This window comes from Barbus barbus (assembly GCF_936440315.1).
Source record: "Barbus barbus genome assembly, chromosome: 25".
Classification (NCBI taxonomy): Eukaryota; Metazoa; Chordata; class Actinopteri; order Cypriniformes; family Cyprinidae; genus Barbus; species Barbus barbus.
Genome location: NC_136753.1, coordinates 14,339,813 through 14,366,873, shown reverse-complemented (window position 1 = coordinate 14,366,873; position 27,061 = coordinate 14,339,813). Strand labels below are relative to the sequence as shown.

Genomic DNA, 27,061 nt, shown 5'->3' with positions numbered 1-27,061 from the left:
GTAATCTGTCCAATGAAAGGGCGAGACTTCATAGGCGGGTGACGTCACCGACCAGAAGCATAAAAGCACGTGCGGTGGAACCGGCGTTTGCTTCTAGGAATGAAGCAACCTCTCGCAGGGATGCCGGAAATATGGCCTCGAGACGCAGTGTCTCGTTCCCTTCAGGGAACCAGGGTTACATATGTAACCTGAGCTGTTCCCTTCCAGGAACTTGTGCTGCGTCGAAAACGCTAGGGGAACGAGATGCCCACGCCACCAGACTTCCAAGTCCCTGACCTGTGTGTATCCCTCAGGAGCACAATGAAGGCGAGAGAAGGGACAAGCCTAGAGTGGCCCGCAAATCAAGGCCATAGAACCTGACAAAAGTCAGGGGCGTGGACCAACCCGCAGCGTTGCAGATGTCCTGCATAGGAACACCTGCCAGGAAGGTCTTGGAGTGAGACATTACTCAGAGTGGAGTGAGCCTTGACCCCCATAGGCGAGGGGAGACCAGAGGACTCGTAAGCGATAGAGATACATCCACGATCCACCGACTAAGGGTCTGTTTAGAGGCAGGCAGACCCCGCTTAGGAGGACCGAAGCATACCAGCAGTTGGTCTGTCTTTCTCCACAGGGCAGCTCTGTGGACGTATGCGTCCAGTGCTCGCAATTACAATTAAGCTTCCGCTGGTCGGGCTGCCGGAAGGGACGAGGACTGAAGGCCTGCAGCACGACAGGCCATGGTATAGAAGAGGGGACTTTAGGGATATAACCCGCTCAAGGGTAGAGGAACGCTTTGGCCAGACCGGGTGCAAAGTCGAGATATGAAGGGGCCACTGACAGGGCCTGTAAATTCCCAACTCTCTTAAGAGAAGATATCGCCAGAAGGAGATGTAGTCTTGATAGTAAGCAGGCGATCAGAGATCTCTTCAATTGGCTCAAAAGGAGGCTTACAGAGAGCTTCTAAAACCACAGCCAGGTCCCATGTAGGAACACGGGATCGTACTGGAGGCCTCAGCGTACCGCGGTGAGAGGAGTGCCCCCTGCCTGTGAGAGGAGATCTAACACCACTGTAGTCTTTGCAACTGCTTGACAGTGAGTGACCGGCCTTCTTTCACTATCTTGACTGAGGTGAGGATTGACTCGATCCGAGCAGGAGACATGCGTGCCTGCATCATGGTCGAGTCCCACACCACGCCTAGATAAGTGGTTCTCTGAGCTGAAGACAGCACACTTTTCTTGGCGTTCAGTCTCAACCCCAGAACTTTCATGTGTGCGAGAACGACATCTCAATGTTGAATCGCCACTTGCTCTGATTGAGCTAGAATCACCCAATCGTCGATATAGTTGAGTATGCGGATGCCCTGGAGTCGCAAGGGAGCCAAAGCAGCATCCACACACTTCGTAAAAGTGTGTCTAAAATGGGACACAACCCTCCATCCTTCTTTGGAACAATGAAGTTCCGGCTGTAGAACCCAGACTCTCTTTCGTGAGGAGGGACCACCTCGATGGCCTCCTTCCTCAAGAGAGTGTCTACTTCCTGTTCCATGACCAGAGCCTGCTCGGGGCCTACCATGGTGGGAATCACCCCGTTAAAAGGCGTTGGCGGAGTGCCGAACTGAATACGATAGCCTTTCTATACAGTACGCAGGACCCACTGAGACACATTTGGCAGTAGTTTCCACGCTGCCAGATGGTCTACTAAGGGAACCAGTCTCTCGAGACTGGCCTCTGATGTACTCAGAGCTGCTGTCTTGGTGCCCTGAAGCGGAGGACCAGAAGGAGACGGCCGAACCAGGAGCTCTAGAGACCCCCGCAAGGGCGAGCTTCTCAGCTCCGCTACACTTCGGGGCGGAAGTAACTGAGAAAAGCACTCGCTGGAGCCAGCTGTGCCCTGGAACTCTGGCAGGGTTGGCAGACTGGTCTCCCGAGGGCACTGGTGGGAGACGGTTAGGGTTAGGGTTCGCAACGCTCTGCTTTTGTGCCTCCATGTATGAGGAGCTGGCACACGGCGAGGGCTGCTCCTGCCCAGCAGCCCTCCGAGCTAGAGATCGGCGACACGCACCAGCCTGTCCTGCAGCCGCGTACCCCTTGCCCACCAGCGCTGAAGTTGTGCGCAGCGGCTTGGTAGGCAAGGACAGAGACGATGCCGCGCGAAGATAGCTCGCGAGCATCTGTTCCACTCGGGGCATCGCTCTATATCCGTGCTCACTCAACCCCGCCACGTTACCGTAATTACCAGAGGCAGGGATGAAGAGACGGGCCAAGAAAGGTTTATCCCATGATCTCGACACCTCGGTGTGGAGATCGGGAAAAAACGGCAGGCTCCGACGTGAAAGTGGCGGCCTGACACGCAGAAACCTCTCATCTAGCTTACTTTTCTGCGGTTCGGCCGGTGTCTCGGCGGGCCAGCTGATGTTTAACTTGGCCACCGCCCGAGTAACCACCGCCACGAGCTCCTCATACTGGGGCAACTGAGGGTGCGAAGTCTCATCGATGCTCTCCACATCAACCTCCTCGGAGGAAGAGAGGAGAAGCGTCGGGCCGCCTCCCTGGGGGGAAGAAACCAACTCTGCGTGACTTGCTCCCAAGCAGACCACACACAGATTGTGAGTATCCCCCGCAGTGATGTAGCGTCTGCAAGGGGGAACACACGGTCTGAAATGTGATCCGCTGTCGCCCATGTGCTTCAACTTCTGAGCACTCTTAAACATGTTTAATGTGGAGCTTATAATGTGTTATATTTGGACGGACAACACTAAATAAGACTCACAACATGCCAAGACAGTACACACAGACAGAGAGGCGGTTGCTGAATGACAAAAAGCAAACGCCGGTTCCACCGCACATGCTTTTATGCTTCCCAGTTGGTGACGTCACCCGCCTATGACGTCTCGCCCTTCCATTGGACAGATTACACACTGGTTCAGAGCGCGGTCACGCTGAAGACGTTCCCCTAGCGTTTTCGACGCAGTTCGAGTTCCTGGAATGGAACATTCCTATATAGGTCTTCTAAATCAATTTAGCTTGACAATCATCAATGAATTTCTGTGCATGCTACAGATTCTTTTTAAGGGATGTTTAAATCTCATTCATGCTCTCTGCCTCACTGCTTCGGCCACTTCTGAGGAGCAAGTTCATCCTTCACTGTCTGTTTAACGAGGTGCTTGACTTGCCTGAAGTGACTCTCTCCAGCTCTGTTCTTCTCACACAGTCCTAACAGCTTCACTGTCAGTAGTGCCTCCTTTTCACAACAATCCATCAGACTGGGATTCTATTTTCTATTACCATAGAGTCAAATATACTGGGAAACATATGCATACATAGGGTAGAAAAGGGGTAGCTGTCACATGGTGAAGTTGTCAAGGTGCATTTTATCAGTTACTGATTATAGGGTTTAAGTCCAATGCATGAATGCTTGTTTTCTCGAGCAGTGACTGGCTGTCACATTTAAGGCTTGTGAATTCTATCACCAAAACAAAGAATCAGATGTTTATGTAATAGCTGTTGAGTAAAAAAACAAAAATGACCAACTGGTATTTTAACCAAATGACTATGAAAGATGGAATTGCACTGCATTAAAAAAGGCTTATAACACATCATGCATCCTGCTTACATTAGTAATGTATGAACTTGAGGTCATTGTCACTCCATCACTTAAGGGACTGATATAAAAATAAACTACATATTTCCCACAGGTGCTCTTAGTTATGTAAAACACTTTTAATAGAAAAGGCCATATTGAACTTCAGATCTTTTTTTTTTCTTTCTCTGCTATTAATAAATCAGAATTTAGGCCAAAGCATTTATTACTAGTTTTGAGTTATAGTACAAGAGGTTAATAATGGATGCCTGGGCATGATTAATGCATTGTTAATTAGCTGCTAATATGAATATTCTCACTGCTTTAACAGATGCCTTACTGCTGATTAGTGTTGTAATCCTTTTAAGGTTGCCTCCTTTATGCCTTATAGTTTTACTCCTTTCTCTGTGAGTAATGCCTTTTAACTTCTAATTTTACTGCAGACATGCAATTTCCCATAGTGAATGAGAGACAATATAATTTAACTCACAAGAGAAGAGAAAATATATAAAAAATAGCACATAATACTTTAAGTCAGTTACATAGCAGCTTAACAATACAACATGACAGCGAGCCATGGATCACAAATAATCTCATGAGAATGTATTGACCTTGTATTGTATTGTATTGTAGTTGCCCACGACAGGGAAGTCGTGGCCTAATGGTTAGAGAGTCGGACTCGTAATCCAAAGGTTGCAGGTTTGAGTCTCGGGCCGGCAAGGATTGTAGGTGGGGGGAGTGAATGTCCAGCGCTCTCTCCACCCTCAATACCACGACTGAGGTGCCCTTGAGCAAGGCACCGAACCACCAACTGCTCCCCGGGCGCCGCAGCATAAATGGCTGCCCACTGCTCCGGGTGTGTGTTCACGGTGTGTGTGTGTTCATTGCTGTGTGTGTGCGCACGTTGGATGGGTTCAATGCAGAGCACGAATTCTGAGTATGGGTCACCATACTTGGCAGTATGTCACTTCACTATTGGCTGATACTTCCACTGCACAGTTAAAGACTATTGAAGAAACCCTTGAATATACAGAATATGGTCGTCTAAAACACCCCACACTCAGTGTGCAGTGTCTTCTTTATAAAAAGCAATTAATCCACAAAATCAAATAAGCATTTCATGCATTTTTCTATTTATTTATTTTCATAAGACATTACCTGGAAGAAAGGAGGTTTCATCCTTCACTGGTTATTTCTGTATGTGTTGTGAAGTTAATTAAACCTTTAAAATTTAAATAGGATTTTTCTCCACTGCTGTAGAAGTAATTCTTTATAATGAGACATTTGAATGCACCAAAACTGTATTTGAAAACAAATAAAACAATTAGCCAAAAACTGAATACAGTCTACATTGGTTGGTAAAAATGTGCAAAGCAAACCTTCTTTTATATCCATCTATATTGCTTTGTATCAACATTTTTTATCAACCGATGTAGACTGTGCTAAATACTAACCCCAAAGTGTCTGCATTATTAACAATTTGATGAAGGTTTACATTAATCTTTAAAAAAAACAAAAACACATTTAACACGACCAGCAAATAAATTATCCAAATTATAAGAATATAATAAATGCTCAAAGATCGTAATTTGGCCATTTTTTAAAGTAAGTAAATCTGTTTTTATATAAACCTGTGTGTAATAATTGCTTATACAAATAAATCACTGTCTGAAGTGCAACAAATGGCATTTTAAAGCATTTTGTATACTCTGCTGTCATGAAAGCCAAGAGTCTCTGCTTTTCAGTTAATCTGTAAGCAGGAAAAAAGAAAGCTAAAAAGGTTATTAAAAGATTGGCAAAACTATTAACCTTCTTATAGGACCACTAAGTAGATTTGAATGAAAAATAAAAATGTAATACACTGTAAAAAAAAAAAAATAATAATAATTAAAAAAAAAAATCTGCTGAAGCTGGTTGACTTAAACTTTTAAATTTGACCAACTTTTTTTTTTTTTTTTTACAGTGTATAAGCCAGACATGACTAATATAAAGCCATAACATTTTTTTTGTATAAATGAGAAAAATTTGCCTTTCATCGTGTTTAGAAATTAAAATGAATATAAAATGCCAAAATGTATTAAATAACTTTCAGTGATTCAGAAGCTGTTCTTATCAGCTCTGAGCACTGAGGGAAGCGGTATTGATTTTTTGGAAACAGCGGGTTGTGGTGGATTAAGAGAGGTTCAAGGAGCCACATGCTTTTCATAGTTTCACACAGTAAATAAGTAATGCTCAAAAATGAGAGACTGATCATTTACCCCTGAATGAAGCCACATGGAAAAAAAAAAAAACGTATATTCATCTGCTTGCATCATTGGAAAGTCTGAAGCTGTTACAAACACTTCTTTGTGTCTACTGGTCGGTCTGTTTGAAACATACTGGCTCTCTTTGTTAAGACAAAGCATGCAGAGCACTTGAATGATGCCTTGAATGCGTCTTCAGTTTATAAAAGCATGGGCCAATGAACTTGATAGATTCACTGAACTCTGTTGAACTGTAAGTTACTTTCGAGAATCATAGCCTACCCACCTTTATATGCATTTATATTTTATCTAAAACACATCACAGTCTGGACATATAGGTGCAGCAATCTATTGGCTGCTTCAATATGTACCTCCAGTATGCATCATATATTGCAGTTTGTGCAGTATATACTATTTCTATAGCCACAGGAAGATGAGAGTCATACATACAGTACATGATGATACGGCTCTACACCTGCTGTGTGACAGACTGTAAGAGGAGTTATTTTAAGCCAAAGCCAAATCCAGATGATTTGATTGGTGGCAATTTCATGCACAGTTGGATTCCTCCACTCCTCTATATGTGCTGTGTGTTTTCAACACTTGGCATGGATACAAAATACAGTTGGTCTTATACATCTACAGTATACATAATTCCCATGGTGGACTCTGCAATTACAATTGCAAATATGAGTCAGATGCTTAAAATAATTGGCTTAGGTCTCCAGTATTGGCCTTCTCACCATATTATGCAGTTTTATAATTACAGTTTTTAGTTGGGTATGATACAGGGTTTTATTAAGCAAGTGTATTTCATTCTTCATATTTTATGAATGTTGTTTTGTTTTCTCTCAGAGCTCTCATTCTGATTTTCATTTTGAATTTAACTGCAGAAAGTAATCATACAGACCTATTTTTGTTTCAGATGTGCTGTAGGCTACTTGCAGAGCATGAAGCTTTGAGAGTGTATATCAAATCTAGGGGAAAATCATTCAATCAATCAATCAATCAGCCTGGCAGCATTATATGAACAATTTTGAATCAACTACAAAATGGCTGTTAGTGTGTTTCTATTGATTGATTGATTTAATGCTTGATAATTGTTTATAGGTTCAAGAGAGCCCACCGCCAAATTGCATTTAATGTAAATATATTTTTACATGTCCAGGCAAAAATCATTTACTTAGAAATCACTTCAAAAGGATCACACAAGGTATAAGACACAAGCCATGGAATTTGAAATGTCAAGCATAAATCCCTTGGTAAGAACCACTAATAAACAGAAGAAACAATGCATTGGATACTTTTTTTTATTGCATAATCTTTGTTTTATAATTTGTGAAAATATTTATGTATCAATCTTCAATGAGTTTCACAGGAATTTATATGCCCCAAAAACTTGAAATAACACTACACTGTAAAAAAAAAAAAAAAAAACCTGTGGTTGCCAAAATAATTTAGTAAATAATACTATAAAAACCTGTAAATTATAGGCCTGCAATATAAAACCGTAAACCAGTAAATCCAACAACTCACACTGCTACTAAAATCTATTTCTTTATTCCTTTAATAATGCATGTGTTAAAAAAGGAAGTTGAATGAAGAATCATGAAAAAGTTCATTTACAAGCTTTTCCCCAAGCGGAATTATACTAGTATTCAGAAGGTACAGTGATTCACGCAAACACGAAACACCATCATGAAAACAAACATGACACTAAAATAATGCAATAAAGATTCATTAAACAACATAAAACGTACATAAACTGGAAGCTTCTTATGTCTGGAAGCTTCTTCTGTCTCAAGAACATATTCCTTGTGTGCACAAACATAGTCTACTTTGCAATAAAGCCCTTTCTGACTGATTCTGATAAAACCCAAATATGTAGGCTAGCCTATAACTGATAATTATGAAGAAACATAATTATTCAAACAAAATACTTTAAATTGTAAAGTGTCCCACAGGGAATTCTGGGAATATCCATTTACAGTTTTCCACTGTAAATTATAATTTGATTTAGATCTTTTACAGTTTTTGGCTGTGTACAATGGAAAAAAAGGGTATCTGATGCACTGTTTTTTTACATTAATACTCAGCCAGAGACTTTGGCCCAGTATTTAGCTCATGAATATTAATAAGGCAAGGTGTATTTGTGACAATCGCAAGGAGATCCAGTAACGTAAGCTTATTAATATTCATGAGCCAAGTCTTTCACTGAGTCGAGCAATGTGAAAGACTTGCTCGTGTCAATCTCCAAAGCGATAGATGGCGCTTTAAGCGCGGTCCCGTTCCCATTCCACTCGCTTCATTTGAGTCCGCGGAGGAATAAAATCCCAGTGTTGAGTGACGCAGGAGAGCAGTGGACGGTCGGAGCTGCGCTGATGTGCAACAACTAAGACCAAGAGTCAAGCGCCCCCGGTTTCAACAGAATACCACCTTCTGCAAACAGATGAACGTCTGAAATGCTCTTGCTTGCACTGATGTATTCAGTTACTACATCCGTAACTTTACTGTGTTCTCTGCGCATAATCGAGATCATCTGTCCGGAGTCGATATTAGTGCTCCAGTAACGGATTGATCCGAGCTTCTCATTCACATTTTACGGCATGACATGTAGATAATCATCCGATACTTTGATGGGGCTCCTGAGGATCATGATGCCACCCAAGTTCCAGCTGCTGGCTATTATGGCGTTTGGAGTGGCGATGCTGTTTATTGAGAACCAGATTCAGAAGCTGGAAGAGTCTCGGGCAAAGCTGGGTAAGACTGCGGTTCTGTCTCAAACATCAGTGAGCTGCCTACCTACCCTAGAAAGCCTTTTTGGACCTCATGCACGTTCGAATCTTAATAGAATCGATTGGAACGCGCCGATGGACAGAAATGCTGTTTAGGTGGGCAGCTCGTAGGGTTTGAGACAGTCTGCTGCTGTTGTCTTCTTTATAACACAACATTAGCAATGGGAGTGCATTAAGACAACCAAATTTGCATTGCCTCATTAACTTATTTAAAGTAACTGTTCACCCACAAATGAAAATTAGATTCTGTAGTCGCCCTCATGTTTTTTTCAGACTTGTTTAACTTCCTATGTGTCTCATCTGCGAAACACAACAAAGGAGAGATTTTGAAGAATGCTATTGCGGTGCATTCACACTGAATAGTAAGTGAAGATGTCAAACCTCAAATGGATGCAGAATAACCAATGAAATATAATAAAGATACTCTTTGTGTGTTATTCTTCATGTCATCTGAAGCCATCTGATTGATTTGTGTGGGACAGACTGATATTTTATTTATAATCTTCACAGTAATATAACAGAGTCAAACCATAATAGAGTGCAACAGTGCCTGCCCACTGTTTCAGCGTCCTTTGCTCTGAAAGTTATATATACCATGAACCATACCAAATAGCTGCAAGGTGAGTGACAATATTACAAACATTGATTTACTGTAAAGCAAAAAGTATAACGCTATTGTTTTAAAGATGTTGATGTATAGACAACATATTTTATGTTTATTTTAAAATAAATTTTGTAAATTGGGCTACTCTGTAATAATAATAATAATAATTCATTACATTTATATAGCGCTTTTCTAAGCACTCAAAGCGCTCTACATTGTGAGGGGTGGTGTCTCCTCGTCCACCACTCTGCTATTCAGTTGAACATCTGTCTCATTGATTTGTTTTCTCACGAATTGGACATCACTACTGGATGGCTAGATTTTCAGTGAATCATGATTTCAATTTTGTTTTGTCTCCAGGAGAAATATAGTGCATGAGTCTTGAGGGAAACTTTTATACTTTTTAATGCATTCTGTCGAGGCTTGACATCTTGAGGCAAGTTTTCATCGTTATTGATCAGAAAAGACATTCTTCAAAATGTATAAAGACGTGAGGATAAGTAATTACATATTTATTTATTTTTTTTGGGTGAACTGTCCCTTTATAACAAAACTAGCAAATTTATTTTATTGGCAGAGATCCAGTAACTCAGCACTCAGCAGAGTATTTAGTACATTTGATCAAACTCTTACACTGATCCGATTTTACTCACCAATCTGCTTTTGTTTATAATCTGTTTACACATTTATACTCCCCATAATGCTGTGTAAGGCAGGTAAGAGATTATTAGACAAATAACAGACTTTAGCTGAAGTGAAATCTATGAATGCTGATTGGTGCTCTGTTTTGTCTTTCTCGTCTTGAGTTTATGAATGTTATAGCACCTTAAGATTGCCTCTAGTCGGTCCTGGTTCCAAAGTTAGTTTTTGAACAGCTCAACATGGAGTCTACATGATTTGCATCATGACCATGCAGTCGGAGTTCCATCGACCTTATGCATTAACTTTGCAAAGCAATTTTGTGTTTGGTTCGCACCTGAGATGACCCACATTTGGCATTCTTTTGGTGTGACTGTTGATTATTAGAAATGACAGCGGAATGCAAGTGAAAGCATGCTTTGTAGCTTAAAATGTATAGTAGAAATGGTGTACCAACTACAGTAGAGGCAATCTAAAATATATAGTTGAAATAGAGGACCAACTAGATGAGAACTTTAGGAAGCTATACCATTCATTCAGTGGTCCTAAATGTGTGGATCATACCACTATTTCTATTTCACTGTACCACTATTTCTTGCATAGATTGTTTTAATACCCAAAACTTTCTGTTTGTGTCATAAATGGTGTAAAAATAATTTATCTACTGTATAAGCCACACACCTGCAGCTGATGTTCCTAGTGAACTGGATGAAGCTGGTGTGTTTTCACACACATCCTCCAGTGACCCATGACAGTTTTCTGCAGCCCAGGTGCATCCACACCTTCGTGTTGCAGAACAGCTGAAATAAGTCCATTTATTTACTCTGACAAAAGATGGGTAGAAGTCGAGTTACAGGTCTGTGGAAATTATTGAAGATTTAGAGTGGGGAACGTAATTTGAGCTTTTCTTAAAGTGGGGGAAAAAACGCAGCTGCTGCAACCTACAAATGTATGCAGTTCATAAGCCTACATGGCTTCTGCTGTTGATGAATTTGATGCTATTGTTCATGACAGGTATTGTGAATATTTTAATCAATAATATTATGTATATAACTGCTCCTGGTTTATGCTGTATATTTTTCCAGAAATGTATAAAAAGTATTGATAAATGATAAATGGATAAACATCTGGATGCTTGATTTTGTTATGGAATAATCTGATCACTTGCACTCAAAATAAACAATACACAAATATATAGGCCTAATGGAATTCCATCAAAGCATAACAGGCAGTATTTACATATAGTGGCACCTTTAAAATAAATGAATAAACATGCCACTCTCTGTTACCAGTGCAAATGATGCTGTCATATTTAGCATTGAGCCCAGTTTTTGCATTATGGTTAAGAAAATATTAATCATAAGTCCATGAAGTGGAGAGTGAATTAAATTGAAAGCAACGCTGCCGTTCTAACCCTGTGATGGACGTTTGTTGAGGCTTAGGATGCCAGGGCTGACAGAGGAGTGAAATCTGATTTGCCCTGTGCAGGCTTTGAATTTATAGACTCTGCACTATGCTTATTAGGTTGTCTCACATGACATGGTTCATTAGAAGATGGAAAACCCTTAGCTTTGCCTCCCACTCCACTAAGTTACAAGCATCACTGTCAAGCTATAAATCTGGTGTTCAGCCACTGCCAACAGGCCTCTTATTGGGTTTTTTTCTTATGCCATGGATTGTACAACATCAGTTTATTCTCATTCCACTACCAGCTGTGCAGCTCACAAAGAGAAATAAGCAGAAGCCTGCGTGCAGTGTGACAAGAATAGCTCCGCTTTAAAGAGCCCACGTTGCCCATCGTAAAATTCTCCTAATGTTGCCCTATTGGCAAAGAGATGAAAGACTGAATATCTGAAATCAATTTGATGCCAATGATATGGAGCATAATCACTTGGATATGCTGAGCAAATAGTTGCTCCAGATTGGTAAAAATGCATTTGGAGGTGTGGAGCAGCAGGCATGTTGTATAATATAGATGCTATTGAAAGAAATTAATAATTACATTCAGCGAGACTGCATTAAATTGATCAAAGCCAATTGAACAAAAGGTACTATATAATAAATGCTGTTCTTTTCAACTTTCTATAAAAAAAAAACTGTTGAAGGTTTTGAAGCAGCACAACTGTTTTCAATATTGATAATAGTAAGAAATGTTTATTGAGCACCAAATCAGCATATTAGAATGATTTCTGAATTATCACGTGAGACTGAAGACATGAATAAATTAAATTGGAAATGTTAAAATAGAAAAGTACTTTACAATATTGCTGTTTTTTTCTGTCCATTTGATCAGATAAAGCCTTGGTGAGCATAACAGACTTCCATTAAAAGTGTTAAAACATCTTACTGACTGCATATTTTTGAAAGGTAGTGTTAATGGGAAGAGAGTTTTACTGCTTAACTTAGAGCTATTCTCAAATACCACTAAAAGTCAAGTGTGTAATTTAAAATATTTAAAAATATTCCACTATTGTTGAATTTGCAGTGCAAGACAGTGTTGTTGCTTTTAGGGCTGTCGCGATTCGTTGATTCGTCGCGACTAGTCGATTATTAAAAATCGTCGACTTCATTTTGCTCGCGTTGACTAACCGCAAAATACCGGAAGTGGCGCATTTCACGGACGAGAATCCATAAAACACATTATCAGACTATTTTCCAAGGCTGCATGATATATTACACCCATTTAAAAATCATAATTAAGCATAATTGTGATTTCACAAAGGCTATGATTTAATTAAATAATTATATGCGATGCAGTTCTAACACAGTATATGGTCTTTAATTATTAACATGCGTGCAGCTTAAGCACGTGCGTCTCACAGCGGCTCCGTTCACAGTAGCTCCACAGAAACTGTTATCATTTACATGTGGAGCGTCTCAACCTCCATCTCTGCATGTTGTTGTGAGTTTGTGTTTATTGTAATGTTCATCTGGGAACGCAACGTGTGCCATTTCATCAGATTTGTAAGGTAAATCATTTATAAATCTACACAAACACAGGAGAATATCGCGATTTCAAAATAAAAGCTCAAACCCTCACTCTGAGTTTACACGGTTTGATGTCCACATATTCATTTAATTACAGCGGCTGTAGCATTACTGTCCTAAAGAAATGGCCAAATATTAAAGATTAAGTGTACGTTTGAATTAAATGGTGCTTGGTCAATATTAAACAGTAATGTGTAAAAATAATCATCAGGCCGTCGGCGCTCCTGCAGGCCTTTGTTGTAATGCGGAATCTACATTATTATAATACATTATGCATTTTAACAGTTTTGTTCAATAAAACCATATGATTTCTTGCTTTTGATACTTTATTTGAACTAATTATTATTGCATCATTGCTATTATATATGTATTTTAAGTAATTTTAAAAGCTATTGTTCACTTAAATCCATTTTTATTACCACAAAAAAAAAAAAAAAAATTATTATAGGGCCCTATGAAATCCGTTTTATTTCCAAATTCAGTTTTTTAAATTTGATTAATCAAAAAGTCTAATTAATTGAGTTTTACAGTTTTATCTTTACCAAATTCTGTTTTCCATTATTTTCTGGATTCAATTTTAATGGTTCCATTAAATTTTAATAATAAAAAGCATCTCCAATTAATTGATTGTATTTATATATTTATATACACCTTGGATTGCTTATATATAAACATTTTTCACCTAAATAAATTCTGGTAAATACTCCTTTAAAAAGTGTTTTTTGATTATAATTATATTATTATTAGACGTGGATATGTTGTCATTCTCACACTTTAATACTGAACTGTGATATCAGTGATTTGGACTAACAGATGGACACTTGCTTCTTGTACTCTGTTGCACTTTACTTTTGCTTTAAAAAAGGATTTCATAGAAATTTGGATTTTATTTGGTTTAATAAAATAATCTTAAGTAAAATTGTAGATTTTTTGTGTGGGAAATTAATCGTTTAGATTAATCGATAAATTAGTCGACAGATTAATCGAAATGAAAATAGTCGTTAGTGGCAGCCCTAGTTGCTTTCAAAACACAAAACAACGCTAGACCCGATACAAAAATATACGCAAATATTTTTATGAGCTGATTTGGTTTAAAGGCATTGGCTAGTTCACCCTTAGTTCACCCCTACATGAAAAATTACCCCATGATTTACTCACCCTCAAGCAATCCAAGGTGTATATGACTTCCTTCTTTCAGACAAATACAATCGGAGTTGTATTAAAAATCTTCTGGCCCTTTCAAGCTTTATAATGTGAGTGAATGGCTGTTGAGATTAAGTAGGGATGTAACGATTCACTCAACTCACGATTCAATTTGATTCAATATTTTTTTTTAACAAAATGAGATCTAAGACAAATAATAAATTAAATGTGTCCTTTTATTATTGCTTGGGCAAAATGCTGCACATTTCTTTGTGAAATTGAAATATAACACTCTAATAATATAGCACTTGCATTATTGCTCTTTTGTTGGTTTTGATTGCTCTGTTCTCCTCATTTGTAAGTCTTTTTGTATAAAAGCATCTGCTAAATAACAAAATTTAAATTTAGAAATTCTAAAACAAGCCCCAAATCAAATAAATAACACAAATAAAATAAATCTCTTCATATAAACAAAATAAGGCTTTGTCTGTGCTCTTTCCATTTAAACTTAGAGGCAACCGCTGCATTTTAATCATGATCCAAACAAAGATGCTGCATACATGCAACGTGAGCACTTTTGAATCTAAATTAGACTGTATAATTTCGAAATTTGAAGCAAAAACAATGTTTTGACTTCAGTTTTGTGAAACTATACATAAAAATATCTGCAAGAAACAGCAAAAGAGCTGAATGAAACGCAGATTCACTCTCTGCCAGCAGGTGGCGCTTAAAGCGTTTTCTTGGTTTCCATGGTAAACAAAGCAGCTCTGCACTTATGAATTTTAATATGCATTATACAGAGGCAAGATGAAAATAAAAAAATACCATCTAAACTATTCTAAAGACAGTAAGTTCCCCTCAGACATACATTCATATAAACTCCTACCCCTAATTGAATTGCGATTTGTTTAGCATCTCACATATACGAATCGATTTTCAACTGGCTCGTGCTTAATCGCTACATCCCTACATTTTTAAGTCCAATAAAGTGCATCCGTCCATCATAACAAGTACTCCACAAGGCTCCTGAGGGTTAATAAAGGCCTTCTGAAGTGAATTGATGCGTTTGTGTAAGAAAAATATCCATATTTAAAACTTTATAAACGTTCACGAGAGACGTAAGACGGCATTTTTTGGTGAACTATCCCTTTATTAAATGCAGAGTTATGATGGGTAATTTCAGAATGAGTTCTTTTACCTTACTTTTGCAGTTAGGTTTGGTGATGGTGGTGGTGCAGAATATGCTCACTTGACCTTTTAAGAATATTTTCTTTGTACCTTTTATCAAGCCACTTTAATTATACAGTGTAGTATTGCTGATAGAAAGTCCTTGTCACTTATCACAACTGGCATTTTATCAAAAGGTCTCTCTCTGCAGTGATGGTAGTTAACTTTTTACAGACACAAAAATTGGATGGCCTTGTTAGCAGGTGATTCATTCCCATGTCAGCTACTGGAATCTCTTTCAGGGCTGAATTGTGGACAAAATTACTGTCCATGTGCCCAGGAGTTAGTGGCTGATAGCAGAGCTCTCTAAATTGGAGACCTTGCTCTGATGACTTTTAAATGGAGTGATTTATTCTGTTTGTCATCACCGCAGCACCTCTCAGCTGTTTTCCTAGTATTCATGTCATGCTCTGAGAATTGAAAATGGCCCCTGTGTTGTCTGACTAGATGCAGAACAGGTCTAAGTAAAGATGCATTTTTTAGATTGCTTTTTTGGTCTGGCTTGCTTTTCTGTCGTGTGTACAGTAGGGGTGGGCTGATAGACGATGCCATTGTCCATCACCGATGGCTGACAGACATTACGATGTTGAGTCCTCCCTCATCGCGATTCCTCCCTCCTACCCCCTCTTCCGCAATCCGCCGCATACCAATACCGTGTTCGGAAAGGAAATTAAGTGTACTACGGAACCTCTAAAGGGAATGAGCATTATACAAAATGGGAGGATAAAAAAAATATATATCTCAATACTTTCTCACAATTAAATCATTGGGTAATTATACTGTAAATAAATCGCGGGCATCAGGGAGCCGCTACTAATATGCAGGGCATTGAAACCTCTTTCGAACACCACACATTTTACAAGATTAGATATTTGTCAGTGGTGCTCGGTATCTGCAAATCATTCACCATTGTCCTATCAGTCATCTCTCCTTACTCTGTTTATGTGGTAAGTGAACTTTCATGTACTGTAATGTAACGGGCTACCGCTAGCAAGCAGCTAACCATGTCCCTTTAGTGGCTCTGTAGAACGCGTTATTTGTTTCCCGTGCCTTTCTGTATATGGATTCATGCTTCGGGCACACCCCTAACCCCGCCCCCCGATGTCATCGTCCATCACGATGTTTCATTGTAGACATCGCCCAACCTTAGACTTGCAATGCTTTTTTCTTTGGATTTAAGAGTTGTGATTCTATGTAATTTTATGGGAAACGATACATTAGTTGCCATTGTTTCTTAATTAAAAGTTAAATTATGCAGACTTTTATTATGCTATTATCTGTAAAATCTTTACTCTGTTTTCCCATAGCCCATCACATGTTCATTTTGCTCTTGGTGTAAATATACCATTTGTTGACTATTCTTTTTGATAGTTTTTGCATTGTAAAAGGGCCTTACAATGCGAGCACTTGAAAGTTGTATTTCTCTTTATACAATGTCCAATTACCCACCTTGGTAGAATCACTATACAGCAATCTTGATGTGAGGTTTGTGTGTGTTCTAGCACAGGAAATCTGAAGCTTTTCACATATTGCTTACAGGCATCTCCCAAGAAATATAATACATACAGGGGTCAACTCCATTTCCTAGAGATTATCCTGCAACCCGCTGGCACTCCATTGCTATGGGAACTGCTAAATTGGTTGAGAAGTTGCCTGCACTTTGTTCACCTGCACACAAGCAATTACATTTCTGTAAGTGCCTACCTGAACCTGATATCACTTATAATGAATCCGAGATCCTGCCAGTGAGAGGGTGTATATCTTTTTGTCACATTAGTTGCTACAGTAAACGTATTCATCTGTTGGGATGCAGTTTGTCTTTACAGTCACCACACTGGTAATTGACCCACTTCACCCAAACACAAAAAAGGTGAAGTGCTACTTTAAAAGAGTGGATTGACATGACCTAAATGTATCTTATTTGAATTGGGAACATCTCAAAAATAATGTTGCTATTTAGCCGTGTAATTGCAAAGGAAGGGGATCATTAAAAACCTATTTAAAAATATAATGCTCACTTCCAAAATTTAAGAGAATAGCAGTCTACAGGAAGGGGAAAAAAACTTTGACAGCCAATCAGAATCCCCCCGATTGTAACTGTCATCTTTATAGTTATTTTTCTTGGTGCGTTTGGGCTTTAGGAATGTATACTCTAAATGTATACTCTGAAGATGTTATGTAGAAACTGGGCAGTATGGCAAAATTACCCACCCTTTTTTTAATGCATCTCTGGATCTAGAACTTGTTGCACTGAAAAAGGTGTTTATGATGGAATAGCATTTTGTAGTTTATAGAGACCGACTGAACACGTTTTTGTTTATGACATACTTTCCTAGTTTCCTTTGCTCATTTCTCTCTTATTCAAGTTTAGTTTTTCTGTCTTTTAGGCCTGTATGTTTTGACCAATACCGTTATTATTTTGATGTTTTGGCTGATATGACAAATATGGTGGACAGTTACTAAGTATTTTTACTTTACTTAAGTACAATTTTTAAGTATCTGTACTTTACTGGAGTATTTTTATTTTGGGATAAATTTACTTTTATTTCACTACATTCCAAAGCACAATATTGTACTTTTTACACCACTACATTTGATAAAAGCATTTTGATCTGGAGAAATTGTCACGCACTATGAGACGTGATGGTGGTGTCCGATTCCTGAACAAGCAGTTTATTTGCAATGAGCCTGTTAAATCGGTTCGCAAATGAATTAGATTGAGCAGATTGCAGCTGTTTTCAAGTCAACAACTCACGGATTCAAATGATCTGGTCAGAGCGAGTCTCCAGTTAACAATTCACTTGATTCAAATGTCTCAAAATGATGCAAGAACAGGAGGTCCTCGGAGCTCGAGTGCACGTGCGACTGATGGCGTGAAAAAAAGTCACTAATGCTGAATTTTAACATTTAGTATTGTAAATGAAAGTGATATTTAGGTCATTGCCAATTGTTTGTGAACTAAAGCTGCTGTAAAAGGGTTGTTCAAGCCCACTGTATGAAATGCTTGACCGTAGATATGTTCATATTTGTGTATGGACATCTGAACGGGGTAGGTTTTTATTTAAAAACTAAACACAACATTAAAATGATGCAAATTAATGCCTGTTTTATTTAGAATTTATTTAGACCCAGTAGTATAGACTTTTTATATTAGCCATTTATTGCGATCTACCACAACATAATTATTGACTTGTCAGTATTATATTGGTGCATCCTTTATGTTTGAGGCAATTAGTAGAAATTAAGCAAGATTCTTAAGAACAACTTTGTTTCATTTACTTCTTATTGTTTGAACCATCGCTTTATTGCACTGCAGTCTTTTATTGTGGTATCAGTTTCATATTTATCCACTTCTAAACCTCATGTGAAAAACTAAATTTGCATGGCAGATTTGCATTGTTTTTTTTTGAACGGCTTCTACAAGAACTAGTCTTTTTTTTTTTTTTTTTTGGTACTTTTTGAAGCATCAATTTTGGTTGTTCAGACTTTCAGTGGAGGGAGAGAAATCTCTCAGGTTTAATTAAAAAATATCTTCATTTGTGTTTCAAAGATGAATGAAGGTCTTATGGGTTCGGAACTTAAGGCTGAGTAATTGGATGTTTGGGCGAACTAACCCTTTCAGTGTCCTCTGTTAATAGAACAGTGGTCACAGGCATACATTAAAAGGCCTTCAGTCTCTTCTGAGGCCTTGGAGGAGTCGGTCGCATAGAATGAATATTCAGTTTTGCATTTTTTGGCATGGATGGAACATGTTGAATAAAAGGTCACTTTCTAATTTTCGGATTTTGCTGTCTGCCAATATGTGGCTGCCACAGCCCCTCACCTCTTTCTGAATAGAAATCCCTTTTGAAAGAAGTGGGTTGTAGCCACTCAGAGACCAAATCTGAAAGCAGGAAACCCATAGAGCCCAGTGTGGGAACAGCTGAATAGATTTTCCAACTCGCTTCCCTCCCTGCTCCTCCCCTTTATCCGAAGAGCGGAATGCCTCTTGTTCTGTAGTGGATTCCCTGCTCAACCTGTGGGTCTCCTTGGCAAAGCTGTGTTTACTAAGGCTAGAGAGCTGAAAAGGGAATGGATGATTGACAGCTGCCTCTCATTTTACTGTGAACTCTACTCTATTGTTCCACAGAGACTTCCCCTCAGCCTCATCACAAAGACTGCAGCTCTGAGGAAAAACTTGTCTGGGCCATTCCAAAGGAACATACCTGTTTGTTTTTTTTGTTTTTTTTGGAATGGTTATCATTCTTCCAGTGTACTTGATTTTTCATATTTGAGCACAAGCAATGAGATTTTTTTTTTCTTGTTTCTTTTTATTGGCATGTATGAAAACAGATGTTTTACATTATGAAACTTGGGGTAAAACCAAAAGATGTTGAATTCTTTATAATACATCAAATTGCGAAGTTGCTTGGCAACTGTAAACTACTTAGTCACAATGCGTTTTCACTAGGCTCTTCAGAACTTAATGGCTCTCATTATATTCAACTGAGCTGTCTACACTGGAACTGCACATTTCTGACAGCTTGTAGAGTACACTATATATTTCTGCTTGCTGTCAGATTTTTATCAGTATTGTGCAGACCCATGTCTACCATGTTATTTATGTTCTTCAAAGTGCTTGGTGCAACTTTGGTGCAAAATATTATTAGTGAGAAAAATACATCTTTTTTTTTTTTTAATAGTAAATTTGTGCTCCATTTGCACAGTTGATTGTGAGGATGATATGAATCTCTACTCTGTTGACTGACATTTATCATCCGTAAAGATGCAGTTGCATAAATGTAATGAGACCCAAATGAACATCTGTAACTCGGAATAAGCTGCTTTTAAGCTTTCAGTAATGTTCTGTTATTCATTTTACCAAGCTTCAACTGATTGCACTGAGCAGACACATGATAAATTAGAAAAGTGTGACAACGTGAAAGAGAAGTCAATTTTGTCTGGTATTTTTAGTGAACACAAAAAGCGCCTCTCAGACATTGCACAAGTACTAAATTCAATTCTCTTGTGTCTTTCTCACTTGAATACATTTAACGTTTGGTGAAATATGAAATGTGTATCAGTATAGTGGATCCGTACATTCGGTCTTAAAGGGACAGCAACCTACTTTACTTGCTGTTGTCTGTCAATGTTAATCAAATGACAAAAGACAGAGAAAATCAATCACTGCGTTTGAGTCACTTTTGGATTAATCTTAATGTAATTTATATAAATAAATGAAAGAATGAAGAATCTTATAATGCAAGTTGTTGATGAATGGATAGGCCTATATATAATTATTAGCCAGTCCTTGTTCTTGTTTCTTTTTGAGAAGTGGTTTTATTTCATTTTAAGATAAATAAAAATGTGTGTCACAGCAGTTAAATATGTCTATATTGCATAATATCCTATATCATTCAAATGAACAGGTTTTCTCCAGGAATATATATTGAGTTTGGAAATTTTAGATAAATGCTTAATGCATTACAGTTTAACTAAACCCATTAGATTTCAGTAGGGTAAATTTACTGTAGATTTAGTTGACTAAAATCATATGTCAACTAAAACAAGACTAAATTAAAACCATTCAGATGACTAAAATATGATATTTTAGCCAAAAGACTATGACTAAAACTAAATCAAAATTTGCTGTCAAAATTAACACTGCTGAAACAATACTTTTGTTAGGTGCTTGTTTTGCATTGCATTTATGTAGACTTTCAGAAAACTTGAGTGCCCCATTTTTAAAAATAATTAAAGCCATTCAAAGAATACCATGATTACAAAACAAAGCAGGGCCTGAAAAAAAATTATAGAAATATGTATTGTTCTTGCCCTATTTTGCATTTGTATTATTCAAGTATTTGTCTTCCTAATGACTTGAACCAAATATTTTCACTCCCTTTGTGTATTTGTATGCCTCTGTTTAATTGTCCCTCCCCCTGTGTTTTTCAATTAATCTTTCCCTAGAAGTCTTGCTTTTAGATTAATCAAGTGACAAATAATCCAGCATGCCTGGATGTAGAATCATAGCCCACCAGAGCACTGCTGCTCCACAACACCAGGGGTTTCACCTTGAACCTAAAGATTTTTTTTTTTTTCAATCTTTCACTGCGTCTGTTTTCCTGCTGCACACGATTTCATTAATACAATCTTTTAAACCTTTTCACAGCTGCAATCCACTTATTAGTGGCTCCCATAAGGAAATTCTGACTCTCTTTCAGGGCTGAAATTAATTATCCTTAATATCGCTAAATGAGAATAGCTGAATATTAATAGAAGCAGTGCTGACCCAAGAATAGCGGTCGTCTGAGATCATTCATTTCCATTCTCATCTCGCTCAGCTGTCCTGGTGCCCCATGCCAGAGGCTTTTCTGATGTGCGAGTATGTTCTTGCAAACATCCACTTCTCCATCACTTCCCACACATCACCCCAGCCTCCACTTCAGCCGGCCTCTCATGTCTGCAGCCTCACACGGTCCACTGATCACACTTCTGTTGTCGGGGGAGAGCAAGTGGACCATACACACTGGTAGTAATGGACAATTGGAGGTTTTTAGTAGCATCGCTGAACCTCTCAAAATGGGTTTGCGTCAGGTGGTCTTTAGGCCCAACGTAATGTAAAATTCGTAACATGACATGGGCTGAATAGGAAAATGGTCAGTTTGTATTTTAAATGATAATTTGTAAGTTGATTGATTTCGGAACTTTGTGGAATAAATAAACAATTTATTTTGAATAACTTGACCAAAAAGTTTCTTCAGAGAAGAACTTGACCGAAAAGTTCTTTCTTGAAGCTTGAATCATTCACAAGCTTTTTATGCCAATATTTATTGTTTAAATAAATCTTAGTCTTTCCACCAGCATTTATACAATATATATTATGTATAAAAATGTATATAGTTATTTTCTTTCTTTTTTTTTTTTTTTTTGTTAAATCTATGAAGCACATCAAAGAATCATGTGACCTGAATAATTACTCAGATGATTGATTGTTACCTTCCAGAACTCTCAGATGCTTTGCTCCTAGACAGAAGGCATCTGCTGCCGATTGCTAGCAAAAATGAAGTTCATCAGAGCGTTTTGTTTGCATGCTCTAAACCACAAGTAATTTATTACATTAATATAAGAGCCACAGTTGCTTTGCCAGTGGCTACACCTTCCATTTCCATTTTGTGCTAGTTTTCCAAGAAGTCATGATTTTGTTGTTTTGAACGGGCTTTTTGGCAAATTGTTTTTGAGACAGTCTGATTTTTATGTGTGAATTAAACTTGAATGGGCGCACAGCTTGTTAAGTGATGGATGAATTTGCTGTTTTAAGTGCTGTTCAGTCCACAACAAATGTGTCTTGGTAAACATTTCATAGAATTGTATTTATTACACAAAAACAAATTATTAACAGACCTCGCCGTTGCACAGAATAATTTTTGAAAACATATCCATATTAAATCATCATTTACAGACAAAGCGTTATGAAATTTGTTTATGGTTTGCATATTCCTAAAACTCTCCCTCATTTACAAAACAATATGTAGTCAGAAGCTCTGAACAAACATAAATCTCGGACCCGAGACGGTATTAAACATAAATCACTCGCTTGTTCCTGATACTGGGTCCTTCTGAAATCTTTACAGTCAACAACAAGCTGTTTAAACTGGATGCGTCAAAGTGAATATAATGGGGTCTATTTGCTTAAGACGTGATCCAATGCTAGCATTCAATGTAGACAAGTTTCCGCAATTATGTGACTGAATGCCAGTGGGCGGGGTTTAAGGTGTGTTAATGTAAATTTGATTTCTCATGACTTGATCCCTTTAACTTGAACAGCTGTTAATGTATCTGTTCAGTCCAACACAAACATTTGCATGTTATCAGTGCAATGGATATTCTAATCTTTTCTCATTGCCCTGTGAATAAAACTGGCCAACCAGTGAGATTAGCTCTTTTGGTCACATGTCCAGAGTTGGTGCTATAAAACGGGAATGAGTGACACTCCCAAATTAAAGATTTTTTTTTTTTTTGTTAAGCACCAGTAGTGGAGATCAAGATTAGAGGACAACCTATATAATTTCCTAAATGTCAAGGTCACTGCTTAGTCCTATTTGAAGTTATCCTAATAGCAGTAGAAGGGCAGTTTAAGCATATTTAATAAATTCATTATGTTCTGAAAAATTTGTGAATATTAGTAAATACTTACCAATGCATCCAAGTTATTGGTGTTAATCTGGCACCTGGTGCTAGTTTCCTTAATTATATGTGACCCTGGACCACAAAACCAGTCATAGGTCGCACAAGTATATTTATAGCAATAGCCAAAAATACATTATATGGGTCAAAGTTATTGCTTATTCTTTTATGCCAAAAATCATTAGGATATTAAGTAAAGATAATGTTCCATGAAGAAATTTTGTAAATTTACTCCCGTAAATATATCAGCTTCATTTTTGTAATTTGACTAGTAATATGCATTGCTAAGGACTTTGGACAACTTTAAAGGTGATTTTCTCAATATTTTTTGCACGTATTTTGCATGTATCTGCACCCTCAGATTCCAGATTTTCAAATAGTTGTATCTCTGCCAAATATTGTCCTATCCTAACAAACCATACAACAATATAAGAAATCTCAATTTCACAAAATGGACCCTTATAAATTCTGTTTAACTGGAAGCATTCCTCCAATTTTCACTGAGATTGCTGGCGGGCCACCTCCAAGGCCTTGTCCACACTAATACGTTTTTGTTTTCAACTTTTTCTCTCCGTTTTGGCCTTCCGTCCACACCAGAACAGCATTTTTGTTGAGGAAAATTGAGTTTTTTGAAAACTGCCTCCAAAGTGGCTAAATTTGAAAATGCTGTTTTCTCGTTGTAGTGTGGACAGTGAAAACGGAGGCTTTTGACAACGCTGACGCATGTTTAGTCATGACTCATGTGACACATTGTACCAATAGATAGGCTATCTATTTTTATAGTCTGTTACGTGCTATTCACTTTCACACTATTGCTACTGATGTGTTACTTTGTACACTCTTCATATAACAGTCTTGCAAAGATGAAAGAACATTTACGTGCGATTGCTGTTTGCCGCAAAACATGAGGGCAGTTGTGTTTTAGATCAGACATACAATCATGAGTGAGTGCGTCCTGTACATATCACATCTGTTCCGTCTGTATTGTCTCACTGAGCTCTTTTGAGGCTTTACGCATACGCAGGAAAGCAAATTTAACATTTTTCTGACGGTTTAGTGTGGATGAGAAACTTTTGGAAAACACTTGAAAATGCATTTGAAAACACTGTTTTCAAATGTATCCGGATTAATGTATAGGTAGCCTAAGGTGACTGAAACCCTGTCACAGGAGACGTTCCAGATGAACACTAAAAGGATGACCATTTCAGTCATTGCAAGAGAAGTTGGTTCAGTGTCAAACTGTGGCTAAGAAACCAACTACAGTTACCAAACTATGGAATAGACTGGGAGAAGAGTGGGCCAAGATCACAACAAAGCAGTGTGAGAGACTAGTGATATCCTGTGGCTGCAGATGTGCTGAAGTCATTCAAAGCAAGGGTCTCTAAACTTCCTACTAATTTTTGACAGCTGTAACCCTCCAACATTTTTGTTGTAATTTTCTATCGTGATACAGTGGTTACTGTTCTGTAATTATGATTACTGTGTTTTCCACAAAATAAAGTTTTTTGTTGAAATGCTTTGGATATTTTCTCAAACATGTTAGTAGAACAGTGGTACCTACAGCTAATATTCCTTCAAATTCGAGCAATGAAGATTATATTTCCGGAAAAAAATCAAGTATTTATAGAGTGTTCTCTAATGTTGATTTCCTCTGTATAACAAAGAAAGAATCCAGAACAGGCTCTTTTGTCTCTGTATTTGGTGTTTTTTTTTATTTTTTATTAAACATAATGAATACAGATATCTGAGCAGAAAACTATACTTTTGACTGCCTTACTTCTGAATGACAAAAGGGTGTCAGAAACAGAAACTCTTTGTGTACCAGATAACTGAAGTATTTATACTTTTCTAAAAGTGGCACCTACTTTTTTGGAAGCATGTGAAAGTCACATCAAATTTTTGTGTGGAACATTCATGTTGATATGAACAGGTTTCTGCTCTCTTTTTAAAGCTTATAGGCCTGTTAATTTTGCTTGCCGAACACTGGTCATTTATATGGTTATTTGCATGTACAAGCAGCAGTGAAATATTAGAGTCGCTGCACAAAGAAGCCACTTTTTTGATTTGATAGTGGTGCTCATTTCAGACTTCTTACTTTTTAAACACTGCCAGGACTTGAATATAAAGCTCAGCCATTTTAACAAACATATCATATTCACAATCCCACAGAAAAGCCAATACGACAGCCACTGTGTAACAACTGTCTGTTGTGAGAGGCGGCGTTGCATGCTGTGAAGGTATTGATCTGGCGGTGAGAGAGATGATCTCAAAGATAAAGACTGAACAGAGATCCTATAGATAACAAACTCTTTCCCAGGGCCTGTCTGTGAAGAATTTCTCACTTTGGCTGGTGCAGCTTGCTGTAACTTCTACACACAGCGAGGAGAGGGTGAAAGTTGTTGTGCTGAATCATTAAGGCAGAAGGCTTGTCATAAATAATTCATCAGATTCTCACACCTGAATGCCGCCTTGGCACAGAGAGGAAAGTCTGGCCACTATCGTCACTCTTCTCAAGTGTTTGTGTAATCCAAGTAAAACTATTGATGGCTTTTTGACAGTATTTTTTGTTTTTTTTGTCTATCAATGTTAACTGTGAAAGGCTCATATTCTGAAAGATTGCATTAGAGAAACCTGATGAGGAGTCTTGTGACTTTGATGTGACTTTCGTCTCTTCCAGCTTATGTGGACGGCTTCATCTCTACCTGCTGAGATCAAAGTGAGAGCCCCATGCTCTTCATCTTAAACTCTGCCCTATGAATGGATCTCATGCAGGGATCTAAAATACTGTTACACCAGCCCGATCTCACAGCAATTCGTACATATTTTACGAGGTGGCTAATTCGTACGACCTCGCTTGTACAAATTCATACGATTTTTGCTAAGTCGTACGTATTTTACAAGTTGCCAATTCGTATGAATTTGTACGAATGACCTACACCTAACTCCGCCCCTAAACCTACCCATCACTGGGGTTTAGACAAATCGTACGAGTGAGGTCGTACGAATTAGCCACCTCGTAAAATATGTACGAATTGCCGTGAGATAGCGTTGGTTTCACAGGGCTTACACAGTAAGCATACTTTTCTTTTTAGGTGCGCTTGTCCTCCCTAATTTAAAACATTTAGGAGTACCTTCTGATCAATAATCAAAAATTCTGTTAAAAAAAATCCCCTTCCTAATACGAGGTGATATTTGACTCCTTGTCTTACAGGGGCATTTTCTTTTTACCTTTTCTTTTTTTAATTTTATTAAAAGTATGTCATCTGTCACATTAAAAAAATTCAATTTATAAGCTTTTTAGAATTTCTAATTTAAACAATATAATAAGTAGAATAAGACAAATAATTTAGCAATCATGTGAAATTAGTATTAATAAAAATTAATTAGTACTACAGAGGTGCCTCAGAAGAACATACAAGTGGCTTGTAGGTACGTTTTAATGAGGCTCAGAGGTGGCATGAGTGCAGTTAAATTTATTAATTCATGTTGAGATTAATGCTTTAAATATAAAATGTTGAATATAGAAATATTAAATGATTTAAATAACTGAAATTATACTTTAAAAATGAAACTGAAACCGCCAGCAGGTGGCGGTGTGTCACTGATTTGATCACTGAATCATTCAATAAATTGATTCATTCAGGAATGAAGCAAGTGACTGTCTTTATGAATGTGGAATCATGAATCACTGACT

At 37.9% G+C, this 27,061-nt stretch overlaps 1 protein-coding gene across 2 annotated transcripts in view; it reads left to right on the top strand.

Moving 5' to 3' along the window:
- Positions 1 to 8,107: 8,107 nt before the first annotated feature.
- LOC306845187 (heparan sulfate 2-O-sulfotransferase 1-like) overlaps positions 8,108 to 27,061 on the top strand; it is a 76,918-nt gene continuing 57,964 nt past the window's right edge. Inside the window, exon 1 of one of the 2 annotated variants that reach the window (XM_079377836.1) lies at positions 8,108 to 8,565. In XM_079377836.1, coding sequence (XP_079233962.1) covers positions 8,442 to 8,565 — 124 coding nt within the window. In that variant the 5' untranslated portion in view covers positions 8,108 to 8,441. The remainder of the gene's footprint in view (positions 8,566 to 27,061) is intronic. The other variant, XM_079377837.1, reaches the window with a different exon arrangement.